General features: G+C 33.0%; 1 protein-coding gene across 1 annotated transcript in view; it reads left to right on the plus strand.

Annotated features, from left to right (window-relative positions):
- Positions 1-183: 183 nt before the first annotated feature.
- The window catches only part of LOC100372729 (limbin-like), a 40,241-nt gene continuing 13,006 nt past the window's right edge, over positions 184-27,418 (plus strand). The window contains exons 1-20 of the mRNA XM_085504336.1: positions 184-402; positions 1,252-1,913; positions 2,696-2,934; positions 11,524-11,682; positions 12,086-12,314; positions 13,515-13,648; positions 14,455-14,753; positions 16,214-16,291; positions 16,457-16,700; positions 17,550-17,630; positions 17,866-17,976; positions 18,252-18,476; positions 19,125-19,364; positions 19,640-19,712; positions 19,855-20,046; positions 21,292-21,404; positions 22,285-22,382; positions 22,853-23,054; positions 25,825-25,971; positions 26,544-26,645. Of these exons, the coding sequence (XP_085360462.1) occupies positions 1,340-1,913; positions 2,696-2,934; positions 11,524-11,682; positions 12,086-12,314; positions 13,515-13,648; positions 14,455-14,753; positions 16,214-16,291; positions 16,457-16,700; positions 17,550-17,630; positions 17,866-17,976; positions 18,252-18,476; positions 19,125-19,364; positions 19,640-19,712; positions 19,855-20,046; positions 21,292-21,404; positions 22,285-22,382; positions 22,853-23,054; positions 25,825-25,971; positions 26,544-26,645 (3,540 nt within the window). The 5' untranslated portion in view covers positions 184-402; positions 1,252-1,339. The remainder of the gene's footprint in view (positions 403-1,251; positions 1,914-2,695; positions 2,935-11,523; positions 11,683-12,085; positions 12,315-13,514; positions 13,649-14,454; positions 14,754-16,213; positions 16,292-16,456; positions 16,701-17,549; positions 17,631-17,865; positions 17,977-18,251; positions 18,477-19,124; positions 19,365-19,639; positions 19,713-19,854; positions 20,047-21,291; positions 21,405-22,284; positions 22,383-22,852; positions 23,055-25,824; positions 25,972-26,543; positions 26,646-27,418) is intronic.

Below are 27,418 nucleotides of genomic sequence, written 5' to 3' on the forward strand. Positions count from 1 at the left end.
TTGTTTGTTGATTAAATTTATTTTAGGTAGCTGGTAGATTAAACACGGACTATTATTGATTTCCTGTTATAATCGTATGAAATTTGCTTATTTGGTGATTATTGTTGAAGGGTACCTTGAAACCGAATGAGCTCAGTTTATTCTCACATCTCCTTGGTGTTTCCCCAAACATAGCGTATCATTGTTTGCCCAGCGAAAATTAGCATGGCTGTTGACTTGACATAGAGCTGAACCACATTCTGAGGTCTGGGTAAAACACCAGTTGTGTGTTTTCTGCAAAGAATGCTCTGAATGTTTTCTGCTACGCCCGAAGCACTGGGAGATTGTTAACACTTCCGAACTGTCACCAAGAAGCCAGAAAATCTGATTTGAAACTGACGCTGTTTTGTCTTTGCTGTCAGGGTGAGTATTGGCCTCCGTGTACTGAGAATAACATTTCAGAGATGGTTACTGTTGCCCACAGATTCCTGAACGGCGTTACGTTGGAATGTTTACATGACTGTAACCCGTTTTATAATTTCTTAATCGAACGAATCTAAATGGTGTCAGCTACCATATCCCGCTGGGGACCACATGTGTACGACAGTCTGCTACGACTACGAGTTGACCAGCACCTAAGCACAGTAGAATAGAGTAGACCTTTGTTGAAACCGTAAAGAAAATGTGATATTTCTTTTTTGATAAGAACAATAAATCAAGCAAAAACATAAACCAAATACGTGTAAATGTGATAGCTGTACGTTGTTTACTACAGCTGACTAAACACTAGTAGTGTCCAACTAGCTGCCAGCGTACTATGTAAAGTCCACCGATGGTGTGAACCAGGTCACTGCAGTTCGATCCCCATCAATTAATGAATGAAAAATAATTATATGAGGCTATCATGAGAAGTATTGTAAAGGAATTTTTAGTGACTAAACACAGGGTCTTCCTAGCTCAACCCGCGGCCACAGGCGTACGTCGTTACTGTCGTTTGCTATATGGTATTTCCAACCCTTTCCACGTTGAACTGTTCCCAAGCCCAAGCCCAAGCTCAAGCTCAAGCCCAAGCCTAAATTTAGTTCATTTTACATTTTTTTTTTTCATATTTTTAGACCAAATGAACATAGTGTTATATTACATGCAGGTCTTGATCACAATTGTTGAAAACAAAATATAATTTTTTTTAAATATTTTGTAAAAGATGACAAAAGTGAATGATTCATTCTCAAATCAATTAAAAACTAATCTAATACATTTTTCATATTTCAGTGAACCAAGATAGAAAACCAAGACTCTGGACGACTGCTCTTAGGCTATTATATCTCTTCTAGCTGCCATAGCGGCTAACAGATGCAAAATGAACTCCTTCTTTCGGGTACCTCACATTTTGTTTCTATTACTCTTGGCTTCATCACTGTCCTCCAGTCAAGTTGTGAATATTAGCCTTTCCACTAATCCCTCGGAAGCGTATCTTGGTGAGACAACTATTCTCACAGCAGAAATTGAGTTGGCAGCGTCTACTGAATGTGGTGTGTATATAGACAGCGAGACCTTCACAAGGCTGAATGTCACCGACCCGGTCAATGCTATGTACGATAATCGTCATACTTCAGTCTTCATCGATTTAGGCACCATTAGCAGTAGCCAGACAATATATTTGGATGCTGTTGTTATTCGCGCACTGCCAATAAATGGCAACATTGTCATCACTATGGTTGTGGGATATGGGTCGTATGATGCTGTCTTGAACAAGTATATGCACAGCATGCCGACCAGTACATCAATACTGTATCTAGGACCTGAAATAGAGCCCTACATGACAACTGACGAGGAGGTCATACCTGGAACAATTCCTTTTGATAAGGAACAGGAACTATTGGTAGAAATTATTCTGCCACAAACAACATTAACTAGTGTTGATATAACACTTTGTAAGTATGGATAATGTTACTACAAATACGTACCATAGACACTACAATAGGATTGTGATCTAAATTTAGTACAGGTATTGGAATCATTACACAAAACCACCTTCTAACAAAAGAAAAAAGTTTCCTATCTCTCTGTTGTAGGCTCTTTGCATGTATACACTGTGGTTGAAGTATTATTGGATGAAACAGGATTAGAATCCATCCACATGTTATGACCAGTGATTTGTTTGGGATTGTGAGTCCAAATGGAATCCCAAAAATCAAGTTGAGTTGCTGGAAGGAAAAAACAAAATTGTATGTGACTGTTGTACTGCTGATGTGATACATGCTAGTGACCCCACTGTTCTTAATAAGAAAAAAACACTTTTTGAACTCATTGAAACCATTCCTTACAATTTTGCAAGACTACGGTATTATTGATGAATTTAGTGGTCCAGCAAAACCACAAAATTTTTTCAAAATGAACATTTCATTTTGGATCTTTAAGGGAGTGATTTTTGCAGAGATCTTAGGGAGTGACATTGACAATCACAAAATGTCGACTTCATCATTGTCCTCAAATTTTAAAGAAGATTATTAAGTTCTTAAAAAAGATGTGGTGACCACTACATTGGGAACCGTTTTTGCCTATGCGCTGCTATCGTAATGTCAGAAGTATCTGCACTGACCTCCATTGACCGCCACCCCTACCCCCCACCCACACTGATCTCCACTGAAAAGAAAAATTCACATGTGCACATTTGAGACCATTTCTTATAACAGTGTTTCCCTTTTTATCACAGCATTCATGTCAGCCGATTTTACGTACATTCCCGTCGATGCAAGTTTTGCGGAGATCAACTCCAACAGCTCAGACGTCCTCATTGACAGTTACAACACTACATCATTTACTGTAGAACACAGTACATATTCCACACCAGCCAGAAGAAGACTCCTCCAATCAGTCGCGCAGGTTGACGTCACATGGACAATTGGTGATATACAGAATATTGCTACTGCAAATGCTGCTCTAACTTTCAAGGTAAGTAATTTTTACATCAGTGTGATACATATATGTGAATAACAATTACCGGATTTTGCCGTCCGAAAAATCGCCCTTATTTGGGGTTCAAAATTTAAAAAAATTATCATCAAATATTTTTTGGGGACTTATATTTTCATTGAAAAATCTACCTACCCGGACTTTCAACCAGCAGTTGGACCACTTAGAACAAAGAAACTATTGCAAAAGCTAATCTAAAATTTGATACATTTTTTTCTTGCTGGATTGAAAAGTAGACCGCCTAAAATGTCATTACAATGTCATCCAGCGCATCTTTCTCCAAACAAATCACATTAACCAACCTTGTGCGCCAAATACAATTATTTTTTTCATTTTATTAGCAACGCATGTATATTCTAAAAGAAGTGTCACATAAAAACGAACACAACTGCATTGCTTAGTAGCAAATAATCGCGGTAGAGCAATCCGGTTATGGTGTGTTTCACAGTTGTAGATTATTACCGAATAATGATTATAATAACGTGCAAAAAATAAATTCGTTGAATTGTTATAAAATGTAAATAAATTTCAACTTATTTCATCGTAAGCGAATGAATCTGGTTGCACTTTAAGTGCTCGATGCTGTAGAAATGAATATCCGCCATGTCTTGACCTGGGACGGTGTTCTTTGACCTGACAGGTCAAATCAGTAATTAACCAATGAAAATGATGGATGATGCCAACGTGTTCAAATTACCATAGCTCATTTAAATATATTAATGTTATTGAACGCAGCATGGAAGAGATTTGCCAATGTTGTTGTACGATCTTTTGGCTTGAATTTTGATGGAAAAGCGGCATGATTTGTTTTTAAATAAAAAAATTAGTTGTTTTCAAAACATAAACTGAGCATTTGAAGAATAGTTTATATATATTAAATATTGTTTATAGTGATAACAGCTCATTGTAGAAACGAAGCTTACCCTTTCACGCTAGTCGCAATAAACATCATACTCTTGAATAGGCGTCAATGACTACGGTAAAACTTTTAGGCATCAGAAAAGATTGAAATAACACCTTTAAAAACTGCCGAAAAAAGTCACCCTTTTTAAAACCCAAACTGCCGTTTAACGGCCCAGGGTGAATTTACGGCAGAATCTGGTATAACATTTTTAAAAGTTTAATGGTTTAAATTTAACACTTTCGTTTAACAATATAATACACCACTGCCTTTCAGGAACAGATTTTTTTTTTCAAATTTGCACTGTATATACAATGTACCTGGCACCATATGGAGTGTAATTAGATTATCTGAAAAGAACAAATGTGTGAAAAAATCAAATTACTTTATATAAATCTCTTTATTCTAAGTTGAATGCTGTAAACAGCTTCAGTTTTACCTAACAAAGATTTTTGTGAGTGAGTTGATGAGGTTTGTGAAATTTCATTGTTTTTCGGGTGAGGAGTCACAGAAATATTAAGGCTTGAACACTTTTTGGCATGTACATGTACATGTATTGCTGAATTAAATTTTGTAAGGATATACATGTATTTAGTAAAAATGTTAAATCTTGTCGTGAAAATCTGTAGAAATTATTACATTTCATTTAATTTTTTTTAATTATCATTAAAAAAATAGTGTTTTTATTTTTATTTTTCATTAATTCAGATTCCTCCACATTGTTATTATCTACCTTTCATCGCCTGATTATTGATTTCACAATTGAAATGTCATTAAAAGGTCAGATGACATCATAACAGTACCTGACATACTTTTACATGGTAATTTAATTCTGATAGCGATAATGTCATCAACCCTAATGGAATAATGTTTCCTGCTTGTTAGTGTGTGAACCATACGGTTTGCTTCCAGCGCTGTTATTTTTCCCGCCAAAATTGGAATGCAACATTTGGCACATTTTTATGTAATTTTCTAAAAATTCTTTTTTATTTTGGATCGAATAGATATACATTCCCATTGTCTATAGGCTTTGATCAAAATTGGTGAAAAAAATGTGTTTATTTTGTGATCAAAAGGTTATATTTTGTTATGTGAAGGAGTAATAATGCAGTGAAAACAAACACCAAAACGCTTTTCAATTTACAGAAAAATGCAGTCTATCAAAATTTGATATATGTATAGAATCTATAGACTCAGGTACATGATAAGTTATTTATTTTATACTTGTGCATTAATCACATGGAACTTATTCTGGGTTTCTATGGAAATGGCCAAATTGTTGCAACTTTTTCACACTTTCATTGTTTGATTTCATTAATTTTCAGAAGATTTAAATTTATGGAAATTTACCCAATTCAATTATATTGGGTAATAGTTTGATTTGTGTGAAGTGCCTATAACACAGCATTAGTGGAATGCAATATGTGTATAAAAACTATTGGTATGTATTCACAACGACTGGGGAATTCACTTAATACTTATATACACACTTATAGTGGGCGCAACATCTTTGAATACCCTAGTTAGCCATTCTGTCAGCTAATGGCCTTGCTACGAGTTTGCACCAGCCACTTTCCTGTGAAATACTTTATTTTAGCTGGAATTAATTTTCACTTAAAAACCGTTTAGGTGTTTTGTATGGAATTTATTTTCACTGATATTTAGTTAGTTGAATGAAAAAATAGGAAAAATGGCATATTCGCTGGATTTTATTTCCACTGAATCATTACCTCAGCGAAAATAGCGAAAATTACTTCCAAGCGAAAATAAAGTATTTTGCAGTAATGTGTGTGATTTCAAAACACAGGTGTTATGTCTGTGTGTTGAATCCACATGTAACAAATCATTCAATGAAATGGATGGAAATGTTACAAACTAGCAAGGCAATTACAATGTAGCTGACTGACTAGGGGTATTCATAAATGTTGTACCCACAGTAATAATAGAATGACTGAGAAACTACTGTTGGATTAGGTATATATACAATCTACCGGTATTAAGATCTGCTGAGGAAAAAGAATGAAAAGTCATTTGGTTTTATTTAATTAATAGGTGGGTTACTGGTTTACACAAATTTTACAGTGAACTGATTATCATAAAAATAAAATTTAAATACCGATATTTAGTTACTGCCCATTATGCTTCCTGAAGGGCAGCATTAAATATTGATAAAAATAACAAAAATTCTAAAGTTCAAATTATAACCTAATCTTTATCTAGGCTCATAAAGCATGTTCCTTCTGATTAAAACAAGGATACGTAATCATGATTAATAATGTACAAGATGTAGATAACCCTTAAAAAAAAAGAAATTAAATTATTTTACCTGCAGAGATTTACTCGTTAAAAGCCTTTTCAAGTGTCTGTATATGTACTTTTAAACTCCCTGGAGTATTAGAGAGACTGAGAGGGCAAGTCAAGATTCTACTTGAGTACCGGTAATGATTATTTTCTACTTAGTTATCTTTCGGGTCTATACATGAAAAGAGGTACGGCGTGACGATAATATGCAATTATTCTCCAGTATATATATAACAATAAGTGTTTGCAGGTGAACATCGAGTAATAGTATGGTAACGTAAACTCATGCAAATGTGCAGTCGCTTCGTACAAATTTGGGAAAACATATGAAGTCGTGGTTGATAGTGCATTTCATGCCTGTTGTATTATACAGACAAAATCAAACAAGGATATTACATGCATAGAATCTCACAATAAATTGTCTCTTTAGTATAATAAAAACCAAGCACAGTTCTAACTTAAGCTAAACTTTAATTCAGCAATAGACCGTCATCAAGTGATCTTTAAACCATCAAATAGTTTTACATTCTCTCTGTCATTGCTTCCACTTTTCCAAACTTCCACTTCTCCAAATACGTAGATCAGTAGAGCAGGCTACAGATATGATGATTTAGGCAATTATCTGTGTTCACTGATATTATAAGCAATTGTTTCAAAAGGCTCTGCAATTTTATTTTAGCATGCATGATAACTGCTGCTCTGACGATAGCTTCACATTTACCATTGTTTGTCTACTCTGTATATTACTGAACAATGTATATTTTATGATCATTTTGTGTTCTTATTAAATATTAATTACATCGGCTGGAAAATTTTCACATATTTTTACAATGTGTTCAGTACCTGACATACTTTTACCTGGTGATTTAATTCTGATAGCGATAATGTCATCAACCCTAATGCAATAATGTTTCCTGTTTGTTAGTGTGTGAACTATACGGTTTGCTTCCAGCACTGTTATTTTTCCCGCCAAAATTGGAATGCAACATTTGGCACATTTTTATGTAATTTTCTAAAAATTAATTACATCGGTTAGACAATTTTCACTTATTTTTACAATGTGTTCAGAATGTATGAAGATGGGATATTTTGCAAGAATGACTAAAGTATATAAAAGTACATGTAGTTTGACATTAAATTATTTCAAATTTCAAAATACATATTCAGAAATTAATAAAAAAGGGATCACCAGAATGAAAAAACGTAAAACATCTTGATAAAATTTATAGTACGAGAATCTGCCATTTGTTTCATTGCAACTAAGTTACAGCCTTTGTGCCCATTTCAAGAAACAGTTTGAGACTTTAAAAAAAAATTTAACATATTTTAAACACGAGTTTGACACATTAATAGTATTTCGTATATTACATGACAGGTTGACTGATTGCCTTTCTTTCATAATAAAGTAAATGTACAGTAGAGAGAAAATTTAATTAACATTCCATTTATAAGGAAATATCGTTTTACTCTGTACTATAGTGACAAGGGAGATAGATCTACAACTACTTGCCAGGTTTAGGATGGCCCTTGTTAATTAATTAAAACATAGCACTAAAATAACATAATAATAACATAATACAGTAATAAAAATTAGATGAAATTTCCTGTCTCTCTTTTCAATACTGAAACAGCTACCTTAATATGACTCCATTTTTAGCTCTGCTGTCGACTTTCTTGAGCGGAGCTTATCATACGAGTGATTGTCTGGCGTCATCTGGTGTTTGTTGTCCGTTATCGTCTGTGTCAACTTTTTACTTTTTCGACTCCTTCTTGAAAACTACAATTCCTATTACTTTGATACTTGGTGTATATGTACTCTGGACAGACCTCTCTTAGATTTGTTCATTTCATGATGATAATTCTCTAATTTTGATGAATATTTTGTCATTTTTGGTAAAAAGTGATATTTTTGTCTTCTTGTTGAAAATTGCAAGTCTGATTGCTTTGATATTACTGGTATATATATTAGGTACCTCAGGTAGACCTCTTTCGGATTTGTTCATTTCGTGATGATATAATCAATTCTCTAATTTTGATAAATATTTGTTGTCACTTTTGGTAAAAAGTGATATTTTCGATTTCTTGTTGAAAACCGCAAGTCCGATTGCCTAGATATTATACACATAGGTACTACAGGTGGCTCTCACAGATTTGTCCATTTTGTGATGATATCTTTAACTGTAATGTGCATTGCTAACAGCGGAGCTATCTCCGCCGCCGATAGGCTGCTTGTTATATAACTATGTGGTTAATTGGGTTCTTTCCATATTTAATTTCACTATTTTTGATGGAATAAAAATTCTTTAATTTCATAATTTAAGATATATTTTGGATTAGTGATTGAGTTTCAGACATTTTTGACCTTTGACTAAAAACAAAATTGAGCATTATATATTTTATAGGCACTTTAATTTAGCTAGAAATCTCACAATTGTAAGATTCAATTTTTTTCTTTTCTGAATTGCATGTATAGCATAGAATCTGAATAGATAACATGCAAGACCCTGAAGGTCACACATCATGATACTTTCTGGGGGCACATATTTACTTTAAATAAGAATTTCTTGATCGTATTTCAAAAAAATACTCCAAGCAAATTGTGAAACTGACATAGCAAAGCTTGAGTGATATAACATTAGATTAAATTCTAAAGTTAAAAAAACCCTGAAATAGATATTACTGGTAGTGCAATAACTGTAGGTAGGGTGTCACGTTTAGCCATGATTTTTCTTATCACAGAACGATAAACAAACTTGACATTATAGCTTAGTGTTTGCAGTTGATTGTGTTTATATATTATCAAGTGGATAAAATGACATGACACTGACGTTTGTCATGAGCTGATTAAAGTTGATGACTGGACACATTGACAATAAATACTTTGTATTTAGCAAAACACTTTGTTGTCGTTAGCAACAGTGGAGAATCATGTGGCATTGTGACATCCACATCAGGATCAGGTGATGTTTTTATAAACACATAGTTGCCACGACAACATGATGTATTTTGCACTATATGTTCAGATTAAATGTATTGTTGATTTTCATCTTTCTAAATTCTAGCAAAGTATTTTTGTAATTTCTTGTTTTTGACATAAGTACTGTAAAATCTGTATTTGAAGCCGCGGCTACTATTAAAATGGTACAAAGCAACAAAGAAGATGCAGCTTCTATTAGAGCATCTACACATATGAGAAATGATAAATTTTTGGTTCTCAATTGTTCAAAAAGAATGGGTGCGACTTCTATTAGGGATGCAGCTTCTAATACAGATTTTACGGTAGTATTAAATGATTGAATACTGTAAAATACTTTATATCTTTGCTTGGAAATTAATATAGGGATGATTCAGTGAAAATAAAATCCAGCAAATATATCTTTTTTTTTTTTTTTCATTCAACTCATTATCAATCAGTGAAAATAAATTCCATACAAAACACTCAAAAAGTCTTTCCAGCGAAAATTAATTCCAGCTAAAATAAAGTATTTTACAGTACCATTTTTTGGCGCAATGAATAATCTGTATGTTTTAACATAACAATACAGTAAACTCAGCTATTCATTGGCAAGGGCTTTCATTTGCTTATTAAGCTCAATGATCCAGTACCGGTACTTTAACAATTGCTGACAGCCTTATGATGAACGCGATAAAAGACCATTATTATATACTTATTGTACATGTATTAAACTACATATTAGAAAATACCACTGTCATTCCTATATATTACAGACTGATACACATTTTTACTCATTTTTAGCTCCGCTGTCGACTTTGTCGAGCGGAGCTTATCATATGAGTGATTGTCCGTCGTTGTCCGTCGTCCGTGTCAATGTTTTACTTTTTCGACTTCTTCTTGAAAACTACAAGCCTGAATGCTTTGATACTTGGTGTATATGTACCCTGGGTAGACCTCTCTCAGATTTGTTCATTTTATGATCATATCTTCAATTCTCTAAGTGAATATTTTTGTCATTTTTGGTAAAAAGTGTTATTTTCGACTTCTTGTTAAAAACCGCAAGTGCAATTGCTTTGATATTACATATATAGGTACTACATGTGGACCTCTCTCAGATTTGTTCATTTTGTAATGATATCTTCAATTCTCTAATTTGGGTGAATATTTTTGGTAAAAAGTGATATTTTCGACTTCTTGTTAAAAACCACAAGTCCAATTGCTTTGATATTACATATATAGGTACTACATGTGGACCACTCTCAAATTTATTCATTTTGTAATGATATCGTCAATTCTCTAATTCAGGTGAATATTTTTGTCATTTTTGGTAAAAAGTGATATTTTCTTCTTGTTAAAAACCACAATCATTTATGGTGAAAAATGATATTTTTGAATTCTTGTTGAAAACTGCAAGTCCCATTGCATTGATACTATACGTATTGTTCATTTTCTAATGATATCTTCTGTTCTTTAATTGAAATCTCAGCCGAGAGGCTGCTTGTTTTACTAATTAGATGACTTTAGTATGTTACCTTATATTTGTTAATAATTAAACCCAGTACTGATTATAAAGTAGTATGGCTAATTTTTGAATATCAATCAACTAATTTGCATATTAATTACTAATTTGCATTTATTGTACGCTGGATTAATAAAATATGACATATTTTTAACATAGATACACCTCTGTCATATACCGGTACATAAGTGTATGTGCTACTACTAACTAATTAATAGAGCAAATGCAAATGTAATTTTCAATTCAGTCTAATCTTTTCACCACCACTTTCTCGCCCAAATTTTACTGCACTTTTTTTCTTATAGTTTTCAATATTTCTGGAAATGAACCCTAATTTTGGAGCCAACAGACAAAATTAGGGTAAATTTTTCGTTTTCATTCCAAAAATGCGGTTATTTTTGTCCAAATCTTCTATTTTGTGAATTTGTGATGAACTCATGGTGAAAAAGTTAATCCTTTGAATGCCAATATTTTCTAGTATAATTTTAATAAAACATTTCACAAATTTTTTCGTAATATCTTTGTTAATTTTGAGCAAATAGGTATAATTTCCTATTGGGTTATAGATCTCACTAAACATTTTTAAAAGACAGAAAAACTATACAGGTTTATTTTACAAAAGTGACTATGCAGCTCAATCGATGAAATTTGAATTGAAATGTGCATATAAAGTGCACACAGATGTACATGAAATGATGGATATATTTTTTGTAAGTTTGGTTCAACCCTTTGAGCACCTGCATTTAAGTGCAATATTTTAATCAAGATTCAGGAAAAAAAACAAAAAAACATCTAATACTGGTTGAAAGTTGACAAAAGTTGGCATTGGTGCTCAATGGATTAAAAATAAAACTTATATAACTGTTATTTATTTATTTTTTTACATTGTAGATGTATTATACTTTATCACAAACTAGTGAAACTGTCGCCGGTAACACGTTAGATTACTATTTGTTCATGGATTTAAATGGTGGGAAAGCCGTATTGGATACCTATGACAATTTAGCTATAGCAGAACCAGAACTTGTTGTCATAGCGACAATAGAGGCAGTAAGTTTTTAAGTTATTTATAGAATTAAATATGGAGGACTAATAGTATTCTATTCTGTTTTTTTTCAGAAATCAATGTTCTCACCAGGCATAAGACATAAACCATTTGTCGCTTTAATTTTTTGACCCAGGTTTTTTACTCTCATGGACATATTGTCTCACAATAATGTAAAAAAATACAAGTGGCAATTTGTAAGTGTAGAATAAAATTCAAACATAATAACATTTGAGTACACTAGCTGTCTCCACTAAAAAGGGAACAAAATACTTCATTTTTGTTCTAGTTCCATGGATGATACATGTAATTGTCTTGTATGTGGGGTACATATCTAATTCTTGTTGAAAACACTGACAAATTATACCTCAAAATGAACATTTTTTGTTGCTTTTCTTGTACATATAGCTTGAGCAAACACGGGAAACAGGTAACTATATACAACAAGTGATGAGATTCAATGTTTCGGTCGAACACAGTCTGCAATCTAATGCCAATGCATATAGCGTCATCCTCACATATCCTCTGTCTGGTCTTGGCATTTATTACTACGATGGAATGTACCCACCATATCGTATCACGCCAGGATTAACCATACAAGATAATGTAATCACATTAACTCAGGACGTTCTTGCTGGTAAGTCGTACTGTATATTGTACATTTAAAACTAATCGTTAATACTAATGTTTCTGAATAGGGCTTGAAATGCCCTTATTTGGATATTGGACAGTCATCTTTATGCACTGGATATGGCTTTTGTAGCCTGATGTCAGATGACGGAAGCTCTGGCGTTTAAGCCGTACGGCCGAGGACAGCAAAAGTTCATATCCAGTTCATATAGGCATACAGCCAAAACAAGATCTGCTTGGACATTCAGTCTCTGTTAATACAAAGATGATTTAAACTTGTCCCTTCCATTGCCAACTTATTCAATATACGGGAATAGCATGTATGTGTGCGTTTGCGTGAGTGAAAGATGCAGGTGAGATTTCTCGTCGCAACTCGTTCTATTTATTTCCAATGCACGTGATCGGCGCCTTTGATTGCGTTTATTTTGTTCTTTCATTCACAAAATCTGTCGCTGGCATTGTTTATTTTGTCATTTCACACAACTGAATGTCCAAGCTGACTTTGTTTTGGCTGTAATTGCAATTTTATCACAGTGTGACCTCAAACACACAACCTAATTTAGAATGACGTGTTTAGTTTTAAATGATGAAAGCCGGGTGCACTAGGCCAGGCATGATACAGGAAATTATTGCCCTGATGTGAGGCGCATTCCCCCTAGCATTATGTGGCCAGGCATTACGAGGTATATGACAAAGAAAATTATTCCCCTGATGTGAGGGTGCACAAATGAGGGTGTACAAATTTACGTAAATCTGACAGTGTTTAAAATGCCCTTATTTAATTGAATATCTGACAATGTTTGAATGGCCTTATTTGGTATTTGACAGTGTTTGAAATGCCCTTATTTGGATACTTGCAGTGTTTGAAATGCCTTTATTTGGATATTTGACAGTGTTTGAAATGCCCTTGTTTGGATATCTGACAGTGTTTGGAATGCCTTCAATTGGATATCTGACTGTGTTTGCATTGATGTATTTGCATTGATGTATCAATTGCAATTGCAATAACCGTGAATTGGTTTTAAAAAGCAGCAATGTCATGTTCCCATTTCATGTAAACAATTAATGTTGTATGTGTCCCATTGGACCCAAATCATAAAAATGTGGTGCAACGACCTCTATTCCTACCGTAATAGTGTTTAGTGATGGAACTAGGAATATTCAGAGTATTTAGACACACAGTAATTGCAGCATTTCTATATTTCAGTTGGAGATACCATGTTCTTATCATTTAAAGCTTTTTTTGATTCAAATTCCTTGATGTTAAATACTGGATTAGCAAGTGTTTATACTGTCACAGTTACATCAGAATCCTTACCAGCTGATTTAGTCACACTAGAGGTCAGTAATATGTTCTTGAGGCTCTTATTGGTTCTTTTTGTTTTCACTCACAAGATATGGAAATTGACCTGTTCATCAGGCTGTCTATTACTATTGATTTTTCTACTAATTTTGTACATTATAGTACACAATGTATATTATTTTGTTTTATGACTATCAGTATGCTATGTATTTTTATTTAGGCGTCAATCTAACTCAGGTATTAAGAGTGTTTTCACTCTTACCTACAATTGGTTCTAAAATACGTCATGCCACAAACAAGTTGAAATTTGTACAAAAACACAATGAATTGGTATTTCTACATGAGAAAAAAAAATGGTTTTAATGTTATACCAACTAGTTCTAATTTTGTTAGTAACAACAAGTGTAGAACAAGTTTTAAATATAAACAAACAGGAACACATCGTTTTAATAGCAAATGGTTACATGTCATTTCACATATAACTTACTAGTTTTTGAGTTCTTACAAACATTGATTTATTACTCTGTTGTCATTACGGTATCAAAATAATGTACAAAAAATCAATTCATTGGGTTGTTATAAAATAAAAGTTATATACAATGTACAACTTATTTTCATCGTGAGCGAATGTTTTCAATCATACACAAACACTTGATGCAAAATACTATCTGCCATGTTTTTTTCTTGGGTGAGTTGACCTGAAACTATTAACCAATCAGAATTTTGAACATGGCTTGTTAATTAATATATATTATTTTTTTTATTATTTTTTAATTAATTAAGTGCTGGGATTGTTCTTCACATGTATTATTGACCGTATAAATTCATCCATTTATTTTCACAGAATCCTGGTAGACAGTACACAGTTAGTGACACCGCATGTGTTAACAAGGTGGAAGAGCAGGAGACTAGTTATTTATACAACACTGGGGCTGGTGCGTTGGCGTTTTTTATTTGTCTGATCATCGCTTTAGTTCTAGTGGCCCTGTTTTTCTTAATCTGGATCAAAGTGTTGAAGAAGACTCCTCCATTTAGTGTAGTGGAACCAGACATGAAAGCAAGCAAACATGGGCAGGGACGTGGGTTGATCATGAATGCTAAAGACGCCATGAAGACCGGCTTCAATGCTATCAAAGAATACAGGTAATATCTTTTATTTCAATCCATTTAAGTGGAAAGGTATTTTGATTAGATGTTTGGATTAATTTTAATAAGAAGTGATTTGATGTGAACTGATGTAAATGAAAGCTACAGTATATTTTCCTGTTAGAATAATTTGTGCTTACATAATGGTAGGGAATATTCATTTCAATGACACAACTATACATACAATGTATTAAAGATGAAAGCAAGACAAATCAAAGTATATATGTATAGTTCCAGGTGAATATTACTGTCCCTGACCTATTGTTCTGAACACTAAAACAGCATCATTGCCAGTTAAACTTGTTTGCAATGCGCGTCTCAGGATTATTACATGCTTAGAACTGGATAGTTCAAACCATTTTTACGAGGATGTGCCGTTTGGCTAAATGCATGCATTTACAAGTGCTATATACATGTAATATGCCTGAGATTTAAAACTGTGTACATACATTTTGTTTGGATAACTTTGCTATTTATTATATAGCAATTTATTTAATTGAATAAAATAAATAAATTGAAATGTAATTCCATCGTGATCTTACATATATATTCAAAGTTTTCGAGCCCCCCCCCCCCCCACTATTTGTTTGACGTCTTCTGTTACGATTGGTATGACCCAACTTGTTCCAATCACGTAACGATATCCAGGCATGCATTGCAAACCATTCAGTCTTTTAACTGGCAATTAATGTTCATTTTTTGTTGTTAGGAACATTACGGCGGTGATCGTAGGCTTATGAGTCAATATAACTTTATAATAATTAAATGATTATCATTTAAGGATAATGTTTTTTGAAGGAAAATGTTTTTGGAGTAAATGAGATCGTAAACATATCCTGGCTGAAATGTTTCAAATGCGTTTTATTTACAATATACATTAATATTGCAACAATAATTTATTTGTTTCTGTTTTTTAGTCTGCAGCATTCGCATTTCGAATATATTTCATTTTTAAATTCAAACTCTTCTAAATTGTGAAACATAATGTCTTAATTTCAAAAATATTTGCACTGCTACCGAACTCATTAATATTCATTGCTAATTAATATTCATATAGCTCATTAATCTTCATGACCGACCGGCACTCTCATTGGGCTGGCGAGATCCCTGTGATATATTTATTTAGATGACTCTAGACATCCAAATGAGGAAGAAAAGAAAATTTATATTAACATGAAGATTCATTCATCTCTTTACAAATAATTCAATAACAAATTAAGCAAAAACTTTCACACTGTCTTTGTTGATAGCCATAAAGCTTTAATAGTGTATATGTGAACAATGCATACATGTGTATAGTTGAATGTTTCAGTCTAAACTGACAACTGCTATCAATGGAAAGTTTCATTACATGGGATTTGTTAACGATCAGTCATGTATATAGCTATAGATGTACAAATATTTTTCATGTAATTCCATAAGAAGTATTTGATGCTGATTTTTTTTTTCTCCAATAGTATCATTGCTATAGATGAAAGTATAGTGTACATATTGACTCTCAAAGACAAACTGAGTATATACAGAGAATTGGATAAGTAAGTCATCCATCCTTCTTATCTAAAATAAGTGTTCAGTTGAATATTGATCCAACTAAATGATTATGTGTTAACATTCAGTTTCTCAGAGCTGTTGTCCCGCTTGACAACCAGGCTTTCATTTCAGTGTTTTCTTCTGTATAACAATATTCATTCTATTTGTAGTTTGGATGTGCTAGCCACCATTACTGTTGACATAGAGTTAGAAATCCAAAGAATTGACATGATGATAGAATCAGTCTTGTACCTAGTGCAGAGTTTACGGATGAACAAGGACATCACCAAACAGGTTGAAGACAAATGCATCAGTAAATTCCAAAGAAACATCAAAGATTTGAATAAAAAGCTGAATGATGAATATCGATTGGAATCGGCTACGCTGATCAAACGATTGAGTTCACAGAATAAGGTCAGATTTCAGATATCTTCAGTCAAAATACAGAAATTATTTTTATGCACCATATAAGTGTAAAATTTTGAAAATAGCTACTGGTATATGATGGAAAGAGACTTGTTTTCATGGAAATGGGCACTGTATTTTGACCTCATCAGAGTTGTATAGATGCAATAATGGCATAGAAAGAGAATAAATGCCTTTGTATTTTGGTGTCAGCATTATATTTACTTAAAGGGCAGTGGTCATCATGCGCACATGTGCAATATTTGTGTTGAGAAACATTGATTTTCCCACAATCCAATGCGCTCTTCTAATGATCTGGGTGCAACGTTCAATAATTAATAATTGAATACCCTACAATCACCAAAGAAATTACCTAGTTTAATCTTGGTAACATCTCAGTTTGTACTCATTGGACTGCACAACAATCAATACGTCATCTTTGTTCATATGAGTCGTGCATGCATGGTGTGTTGACCACCGCCTTTTAACCTGCACAAGGTGTTTGTCTTGTGATATATACTAGTAGTAACACTGAACAAAGTAAAGGTTTTTTCAAAACTTTTAATATATAGAGGAAAAAATTAGATATATAGATATATTCTATGTAAAATTTAAATGATATTATCTTACAACTGTCAGCATATCACCCTGAGTTAATATAGTGTCTACATCTAAGCATATTAGCAAGTGTGAATTCCAAAGATGGATGTGATTACCTGGTATTTTTAAGATTGTAAACAAAGTTCATAGTTTCAATATTTTCGCCATTTTACTCTAGTCAATTACACTAAATGGTTGGATATGTAACCGATATGTGTTCTTTCATTTCATAATACTTTTTGTTTTTTTACATTTTAGGGTAAACTTTATCAATTACACAAAAAGCATGAAGTGGAAAAAGAAGAAGCAAAAGATAAAACTAAAGGAATGACTGATGATGTAAGTTCAGCATGTTTTAGTAGTTAAATCAATCTTGCTGTATATGAGTTGAATCTTTATTATATATGACACTTTCTTGGTCACACGTGTACAATGAAGATACTCGATACTCGGCCCAGAAGTCTTTTTCTGGTGTTCACTTGACAATCATTAAACACAAGAAACTGTGAGGGCGCCCTACTTATATATATCAAGCAGTCGATTATTGAACTGTTTTTCAATTCTCTTTTTTCAGGAACGCAAAGATTTAATGGATTTAATAGATAAACAGCATCAAGCAGAGGAGAACGAATTGACTCATTTACTTAAACTGGAGCAGGATGAAGAACAGGAAAAACTTCGAAAGGTACAGTGTAACCTGGGTCATATTGGATCAATTTATTTTGTAAAAAAGAGACATGGCTTGTGAGTTATTTATTGCATTATCTTTACTGATTATATCAATTATTTAATCACGGAGATGCAAATAGGTGCTTTATAGTCAATCTATGAACTCCACATTCCCACTGTATAGTGGTATCTCCCAAAAATCCCATAATGCATTGCAAGACACCTCGTTGTTCAAATTGGTGCTTTTACAATGTGCCTCAATGATCCAGTAATATTTGTGAATATCTTTAGGAATTTGCAATTCGAAAACGGATGGCAGTGAAAGCGATCCAACATCAACTACTGGATGATGTCAAAACTGAAGGCAACCTTACAGAAGAGCAAGCTGATTGGTTGATGAAACAGCACAAGAAAAACATGAACACGCTTGAGAAATTCATGGATGATGAAATTTCCAGACAGCGTATGTTGCTAGATGAGAAGTTAGCAAGGAGAAGAGCATTGGCTGAATCTAAGGTAAACCAAGAATGGAACAATTCCAAAACACTTTGGAATCCTGACATGATTCAGTCCACAAGTATTCCTTAGTGTTGTACAGTTCCAGTCTTAAGTCTAAGAATGTGATCATGCTAACTAACTGGTCACTCAGCAGTGTGAACTACAGTGTTCTCTCTGATCAGGGTATAAGAAGCACATTGCTTTCTTATGGTAACAAATACATTTTTTTTGTAAGTCTTAATTTCCAACTACATGAAAAATGCTGCACAAACTGAAAATTTGAAAAGTATCACAATTGTTGCACTTCCTAATAAAAACTTGTAAATTCAACGTTCTGCACCACACGTATAATCAAGCGTATTTCCTTCTTATACTGAGCTAGATCACTGAACACATGTAGTATTATCGATAGGTTTGGAATCTGTCATGTATATTTACTCTTTTGTCAGTTGATCTGAATGAAAAAATTATTAATAAATATAAAGATATGTCACTTTTGAAAATTTGAATGATAAATTTTTCTCTTTTTGCAAAATTTTGTAGATTTCTAGGAATTAAACAATAAACATTATTTTTTTAAATATGGGAAAAAGTTTATGGATTTTATATTCTGAAAGATGAATTTGGTGTGTGTTTCTTCATCATCTCATTTTCTTTGCACCATAGGAAGATCAAGAAGACTACCACAGAGATGTGCTGAATACCATGGCAACTCAGCAGATGGGAATGGTACAGACTTTAGCAAAAAATGAGAGACTGACTGAAGCACAAGCTGAGGAAATGCTGGCGAGGATTCAGAAAGACCTTCTGGCGTTGAAGAAGAAATTTGACAATGAGCAAACCCGGCAGGATGAGGCATTACATAAACGATTAAGCGAACTGAAAAAAAGGAGAATTGAACAGAAGGTAAATTTGAATTATCTGAAAAGATTAAATGTATTTGGCAAGGTCAAGTGAATCGCAAAATTAAACAAATTTTTGTCATTTTTTGTCAATGTATCTGCAAATAAAATTGGTTACTTTTCACTGGAATTGAATTTGAATTGTGAAGCTCAAACAAAATAAACATTATGGTTGCTGGTATTATAGACACATTATTATAACAATTATACAGAAGTGGCAATTAAAACTTTAAAGCTATATTATGTACTCATCGCATGTATCATAATTTTTGTTCTTAGGAGCGTGAGCACAAACAAGAACTTGCGGATTTGGAAAAGAAACAGAAAATTAAATCTCAAAACGGTAATGTTGGTAAGTACACCAATTACCTGATACATCTATGTAAATGAGTTCCCATATATGGTTGTAACCATGTATCACATGACCATGTATCTGCTTATCATAGCTTTGCCATCTATAAAATTTCATGATTCATAACTTTTTTTTTGTACAGATCCGCAAGGCTACATTGAAGCCAAAGAACATCTCTTATCCCAACAGCGTGGTGAATTGAACGACCTGGAAAACCAACTTGATGAAGATGCCGCTAAAGAATTGGAGCAAGTCAGGGCACAGCACGTCAAGAAAGTACAGCATGATATTAAGAATAGTAGCGATAAACTATGTAAAGAACTTGGAAACAAAGGTGTGGATTTCGATACGTACATTTGTTATATTGAAATTGTTATGATTTGCATAAATATTTGTCAGGACTTGCTTAATATTATAAATAATTATAATTAGTGCCAAAATCAACACAATTAAAAAAACAAAAACATTAAAAATGTAGCTACATTATTTTGACAACTAAAAATTAATAGCTGCTTCATTTTGGTATGTTGGATGCATCAAGAACGATTTGTTATTCAAGCTAAATTTTCGTGTCCAGATATGCAGTATAGACCCTTGTTGGTGATTAATTGGAATTACTTGATTGATATATTGTCATAACTGTGTGTAGTGTATTAGTAGATATGCGCATGTAAACCCAAGAACTGCAAGATCATTGAAATATGACTTATTTTAAAAGGGAACCGCTCAATCCCATGGATTGCACCAAAGAATCATGGGACACTATTGTTTATGTTGTTTACAAAGTTAATCTATCTTTTGTTATCCATTGTCATTTTAATCCAGAAAATAAATTTGTTGTGAGATTAGGCTTAACTGGAAGTGCCCCTTTAACTGTAGACTAAACTGTGTTACTTAATAAAGCAAATACAGTATGTGTATTAGTGTGTTCTAGTTGGAACTTCTGATTTGTTAAAGCGTGGTGGTTATCTTGCAGTGTGTGTTCAAATTTAATGTAAACAAACAATGTATTTTACGTCGCTATGAATCCTGCATCCAACAGGATGCGGCACAACGACTGCCGCACTTGTTGTCACACATATGTCACAGTACATACATTTGTACAAATTATTGTCAAACGTGACCCATGTGACGGCTTTGGCTCACTCCATTGTTACAGTCTCAGATCAGCAATTAAAATTTCCATACATGACAATGTTAGAATTTTTTGTTCTATTTCTACAAAAACAAAACAAAAAGGGTTTCAATGATAGAAATACTAGCAGTTTCAATTTTCAAAAATCATATACATTCATGTAATCAAATTCTCACCCAAAATACACATGTTGTCCAGCTCAATCTCCTACAAATGAATGCAAAAACAGTCCAGTTCCTTTAGTAGTCCACAGGTGCTAGGTGCTTGTCAATAAACAAACCTTCAAATACTAGTTTAACAGTTAACATTGCTGAAATTCAATTTCAGTTCTTTTCCACCCAAAATTCTAAAAAAATCTACAATAATTGAATGAAAAATCACAGTAAAAAAGTTGCACATGTTCCACTATTCCAAGGTTTTTTTTTTTTTTTTTTTTTTCTGCAGCTGGTCTAGATGAAGAGATGAAAAATGAAATCATGGCTCAACACGAACGAGATCTTGAGAAATTACTTGAGACTAGAGAAGAAGAAAGATCTAAGCATGAAAGAATTCTGAAGGTAAAAATTATGTAAATTTAAATTTTGTAGTTTGAACATTTTAAAGAATATGTATATGTCAGGTTTTATTTAAAGACGTATTAGAATGATCTTCAATTTTGTATTTCAGCAGGCGCCAAAATAAACTGATCAGAAAAATATCATTCTTCCTTGCAACATTGTAATGTTTATAGGAACATAACTAGACTGGCCCAGCTGTGGTGATTTTTTTTCAGTTAAACTATAATAATAAAAAATGAAAAACCATCACTGTTACAGGGGATTTTGCATTAACACCTCCATTTTTTATTTCATTTAAACTTTAAAATGAAATAAATTGCCCAGACTGTGCCTGTCTAGAACATTGCCAGAGGTGTTAGTTATAACTTTGCTTTCAACCATCAGAAATCAACACTCATTTGCATAACAGCTTTTCATTATATTTGATGAGGAGCTCAAATTTGAACTAAAATTGTATGTTTGCAATCAAATAAAAAATTACCATCATAAAATGCAGAATGCATTTCCATATTTCACACATTTTTTTTTTCTGGAAATCTGGCTTTATTTTGAATCAAAATTGAAAAATTGAATTGAAAAGATGGAAATTAAGTGCTGAAATCAAAACAAACACTACAATGTTTCTAGGAATGTTGTAGGGGAGATTGATCAGTTTATTGTGGCACATGCTGGTAAATTTACTTTACAACAATATGTTAAAAATAATAAAATGTTGAAACAAGTTTGATGACCTATTATTGTTTCTTCATTTATGAATCCATCCAATGAATAAGTAGCGATATTATTGAGAAAATTTACCATCAAACAATATTATGATTTTAGGAATTTTTTTTTTGAAGTTTGAATTCTTTTTATCATACTTGTAAACTTAACTCAACAGAAACGTTTAGCGAAGAACAGAAAAGAGTGGGCTAAAAGAAAAGAAGTTGAGAAAGAAGAGCAACAGAAGATCAGAGAACATGAAGAGCAGATGGTGGGGTGAGTCGTTATCTTTCATTCAGTCGTGAATATTACATGAATAATTGTACTTCCCCGATCATAAGCCCAGGGGCCTGAACATGTAAAATCAGAAAAATTAGGGGGTGGGCTTATACTTGATGACCACCTCAGGAAAGAAAATGTTTTTGGGGGGTCTACTCAAAAGAAATATGGATTAATTCAGTATTGCAACATCAGAGTTCATCCTGGGTAAATAACAGAATAGCAAAGGTGAAACCATTTTCTGTATGTTTGCCTGTTCGTATGTTGAAATTAATGCGAGTTTTCTCGTAAAAGCGGGAACCAAACTCGGGAGGGGCTTATGATCGGGGAAGTACAGTAATCTTAGTCTAAGCAATGATGTCAAAATAAAGTCTATGTTTTATGGCTATGCCGTGCTTTAACGAGAAACAAAACTGTTTTTCACCTAATTAACATTATTTTATTTTCAATTATTTTAATTCTGACAGACGATTGATGGCAACGCAAGTTGTAATGTCAAATGCAGACAGAGACAAGATACTCCAAGAACACGAAAAACAACTAGTAAAACTTGAGAATAGTCTTACATTAAATAAACTGAGACAGAAGCGCAAATTGGAGGAGAAGATGTCGGCGAAGAAAGCTAAACAACTTGAGAAGCTTGAGAAAAGACAGCATCAGGAGTCTCAGGTAGACCTATTATACAGCGATGTGTTGAGTCTACTTCCAATCTACTTTTCTCGCTATAATAGGTGTACACTGTTCTTTCTGATGTATTCTCTTTTCTATTGTATCTGTTGATGAAAACTTACTGTAACTATATTGTGTTTTCTCTGCCATGGTTAATTTTTATTTTTTGCGATGGAGGGGCGTCTACTTAAAATGCTGACCAAGTATTAAAAATAGAGAGAATAAAAAAAAATTGAGAAGAATTTACTGAAATTTGGCAGTAACAAAACTCTTTGGGAAAAACTGTTAAATGGAGCAATCTTTGTTGTCACTTACACTCATTCCTACTGAATATGGACTTTGTCTAAATTGGCCCCCTCACTTGACAACATATGCCTTCAGATATGACGACAGTCTAATGTTTAGAGATGAGTGAATATGGCTTCTAGTATGTGTGATATATAACATCCATGTCAATTCAAATTTATGTTTTCATAAAATAATAATTGCCGCAAGGGCCAATTTAATTTTGGGAAAACATTCTTTTTTAGTGAGACTGTTAATTTGCATATCATGTATTCAAAATTAATTTGAAATGTGTTTAAACAAATTATTTGATAAAGTATCATTTTCTTTGCTAACAATTTTCACTATTTGATGATTTTATTGTACAAAATTTGCATAATTCCCGGGTATGGCAACCATCACGGTGAAAACAATGGCCGAAAACCCTCAGAAAACGGTACTTTGGGATTGTTGTTGAGACTCCCCTGAACAGTGTAACAAGATTACCCCTGCGTGTGTTACGCATATAAATTTGGAGTTCCTGTTAATTTCTCAAATTTTCACCAGCTCGGCGTTCCGCGTTTCTCAGCAGCACGCAGAGCCCATGAAAATACGTGGTACAGTGGTGCTCGTCTTAGCAACGTGGAACGTCTTATGATGTAGCTCTGCCCCCGAGGATATGACTTGCAAAATTTCAAAAATTTTGTCTCCCACAAAATTATAGCTGTTTACAGTATCCTAGCATGAAATAAGGGGGTTAATCACAGAATTTTAAATTTTTTTTTGTTTTTGTTATGTGTATGTACTTTTCAGCTCTTGTTTAATTCTAGTTTCTGGGAACTACTGGGGTAGTTCAATTCTACTCTGATGAGCACAGCCACTTTTTGTGCATTATCGAACAAAGCTTTTATTTTCAGATATACACGCTCTGGTGGGCGTACTGATATGTACATATGTTATTGTATCATATCATAAATATTGGTAAAAGTCTGCAAATTAATTGTTGTAGGTAGATGTATTGTTGGCTTCTCTTAGTATGATTGAAGGCAAAATTGAAAATATCATATTTAGCAGTAAATTCCTGCCTGCAAGCAATGAAGCTTAACTTGAATGTGTGGTTTATCCTCACCACTAAACAATGAGGGGATTCATTTGTTAATCGAAATGGTTATGACATTCTGGATGCTGATTATGACATGAATGCTGATTATGATGTGAACGTTGATTATGACATGAACATTGATTATGACATGAATGTTGATTATGACATGAACGTTGATTATGACATGAATGTTGATTATGACATGAATGTTGATTTTGACATGAATGTTGATTATGACATGAATGCTAATTATGACATGAATGTTGATTATGACATGAATATTGATTATGACATGAATGTTGATTATGATATGAATGCTGATTATGACATGAATGTTGATTATGACATGAATGTTGATCATGACATGAATGGTGATTATTTCATGAATGGTGTTTATGACATGAATGTTGATTATGACATGAATGTTGATTATGACATGAATGTTGATTATGTCATGAATGTTGATTATGACATGAATGCTAATTATGATATGAATGTTGATTATGACATGAATGTTGATTATGATATGAATGTTGATTATGACATGAATGTTGATTATGACATGAATGCTAATTATGACATGAATGTTGATTATGACATGAATGTTGATTATGACATGAATGCTGATTATGACATGAATGCTGACTATGACATGAATGCTGACTATGACATGAATGCTGATTATGACATGAATGTTGATTATGACATGAATGTTGATTATGACATGAATGTTGATTATGACATAAATGTTGATTATGATATGAATGCTGATCAACACATCATGGTTCATGATCATATTCGTGATCAAAGTTACCATTTTTCTGTTTTACAAAACAAGTAGTTTAGGTATGATGCATTATGGGAGTAAAATGGCATTTTGTATGATAGCTTCATCAGTAATTAACTCAAGAACTGAAAATAATTTTGCATTCATGCATTCAATTGTCTGTCAGAAGCTAATTAACTACACATACTGGTATTAACTTTTTCACCACCAGTTCCCTCTTTTCACCACCAGTTCCCTCTTTTCACCACCAGTTCCCTCTTTTCATCACCAGTTCCCTCTTTTCATCACAAATTCACAAACTAGTCTCATTTATAGTCTGCACTTACTTTCAGAAGATAGCCAATTTTTTAAAATTGAAAATTGACTCAAATTTTGTCTGTTGGCTCCAAAATTAGGGTTTACTTCCCGAAATATTAAAAAATATTAGAAGAAAAGAAGCAAGAAAGTCTGGTGGTGAAAAGGTTAAAAGAATTGCAGTGCTTTCTTACCTTCTACTTAAAGTGGTTTTCAGTATTTAGCTACAGTGTATGTGGGGTCTAGTCTATGTTTCACTGTACAGTATAATGGTGTACAATTTGTTTGACTCCACTATAATCATGGCACTTTATCTACTACAGAGACAGAAACGACGACAGCAGCTGGCGGACAGTGATAATGATGAAGACTTTGCACAGGCGCAACAAGAAATGATGACGAGACACGCAGAAGAGAAAATCAATCTATTAACCAATCAGAAAGCAAAGATGACAGATGAACTAGAACAAGTAAGAACATTAAGCTATATTGACTGCTTGATTCTAACTGCGAGACTGTTACCTAGGCAACTGAAGATACAGTTGACGGAATATGATGAATATAGATTAAGGTTTAAATGTTTGATAGATAGTACTAGATAGTCCACCATCTGTTGTGATGATGTGCTGATTGAAAAGGTGATTTTTTTGAGCTGTGAGTGAAATTATTTACCAGTGATTCTTATCATTTTTATTTCAAATTGCATGAATGTTTTTTATGGAAGTCTTATGAAATATTTATAAAATGTTTATCCTGGAAGACCACACTGTACAAATCCAAAGAATATGTTTTCATTGGCTAGAGAACTCCTTTGATATTTGCCCATTACCATTATTCTCTGCATTCCCTGTATCATTGAATTGATTGTCCAAATTGTTTTCAGACGACAGGTGATTTTAAAGTTATAAGAAATATAAAATAAATATACACATAGTGTAGTAAATGTTTACTTAGATATGACAGGGCTCGGAATTAATACTACAGTCTATACACAATCTATCATCTGATTTGAGGTTCTATTAATTACCTTTTTTTCATGCAGGTTCATATCGAGATGATGGAAGAAAGAGCCAGAACTCTGAAAGAGCAAGAAGAGAGACTTGGTGCAATGGTTGCTAAGTTACAGATGGAGAAAGCGAGAGAGGTAGGGGAATTGTTAATATTTTAACTTTCTGGAGAATTTCCAAATAAATGATATTTAGAATCTGTAATTTTTTCCTAAATTATTATCAATACCAGCAGTACATTACATTTATTTGGTAAACATTACGTTCATTTGGTGTACATTACGTTCATTTGGTGTACATTACGTTCATTTGGTGTACATTACATTCATTTGATGTACATTACATTCATTTGGTGTACATTACATTCATTTGGTGTATATTACGTTCATTTGGTGTATATTACATTCATTTGGTGTACATTACGTTCATTTGGTGTACATTACATTCATTTGGTGTACATTACATTCATTTGGTGTACATTATGTTCATTTGGTTACATTACTTTCATTTGGTATACATTACTTTCATTTGGTGTACATTACATTCATTTGGTGTCAATTACATTCATTTGGTGTACATTGCATTCATTTGGTGTACATTACATTCATTTGGTGTACATTACGTTCATTTGGTTACATTACATTCATTTGGTGTACATAACTTTCATTTGGTGTACATTACATTCACTTGGTGTATATTACGTTCATTTGGTGTACGTTACTTTCATTTGGTGTACATTACTTTCATTTGGTGTACATTACATTCATTTTGTTACATTACTTTCATTTGGTATACGTAACTTTCATTTTGTGTACATTACATTCATTTGGTGTCAATTACATTCATTTGGTGTATATTACGTTAATTTGTTTACTTTACATTCATTTGGTATACATTACTTTCATTTTTT

Source organism: Saccoglossus kowalevskii, chromosome 10, assembly GCF_978046115.1.
Source record: "Saccoglossus kowalevskii chromosome 10, keSacKowa6.1, whole genome shotgun sequence".
Lineage (NCBI taxonomy): Eukaryota > Metazoa > Hemichordata > Enteropneusta > Harrimaniidae > Saccoglossus > Saccoglossus kowalevskii.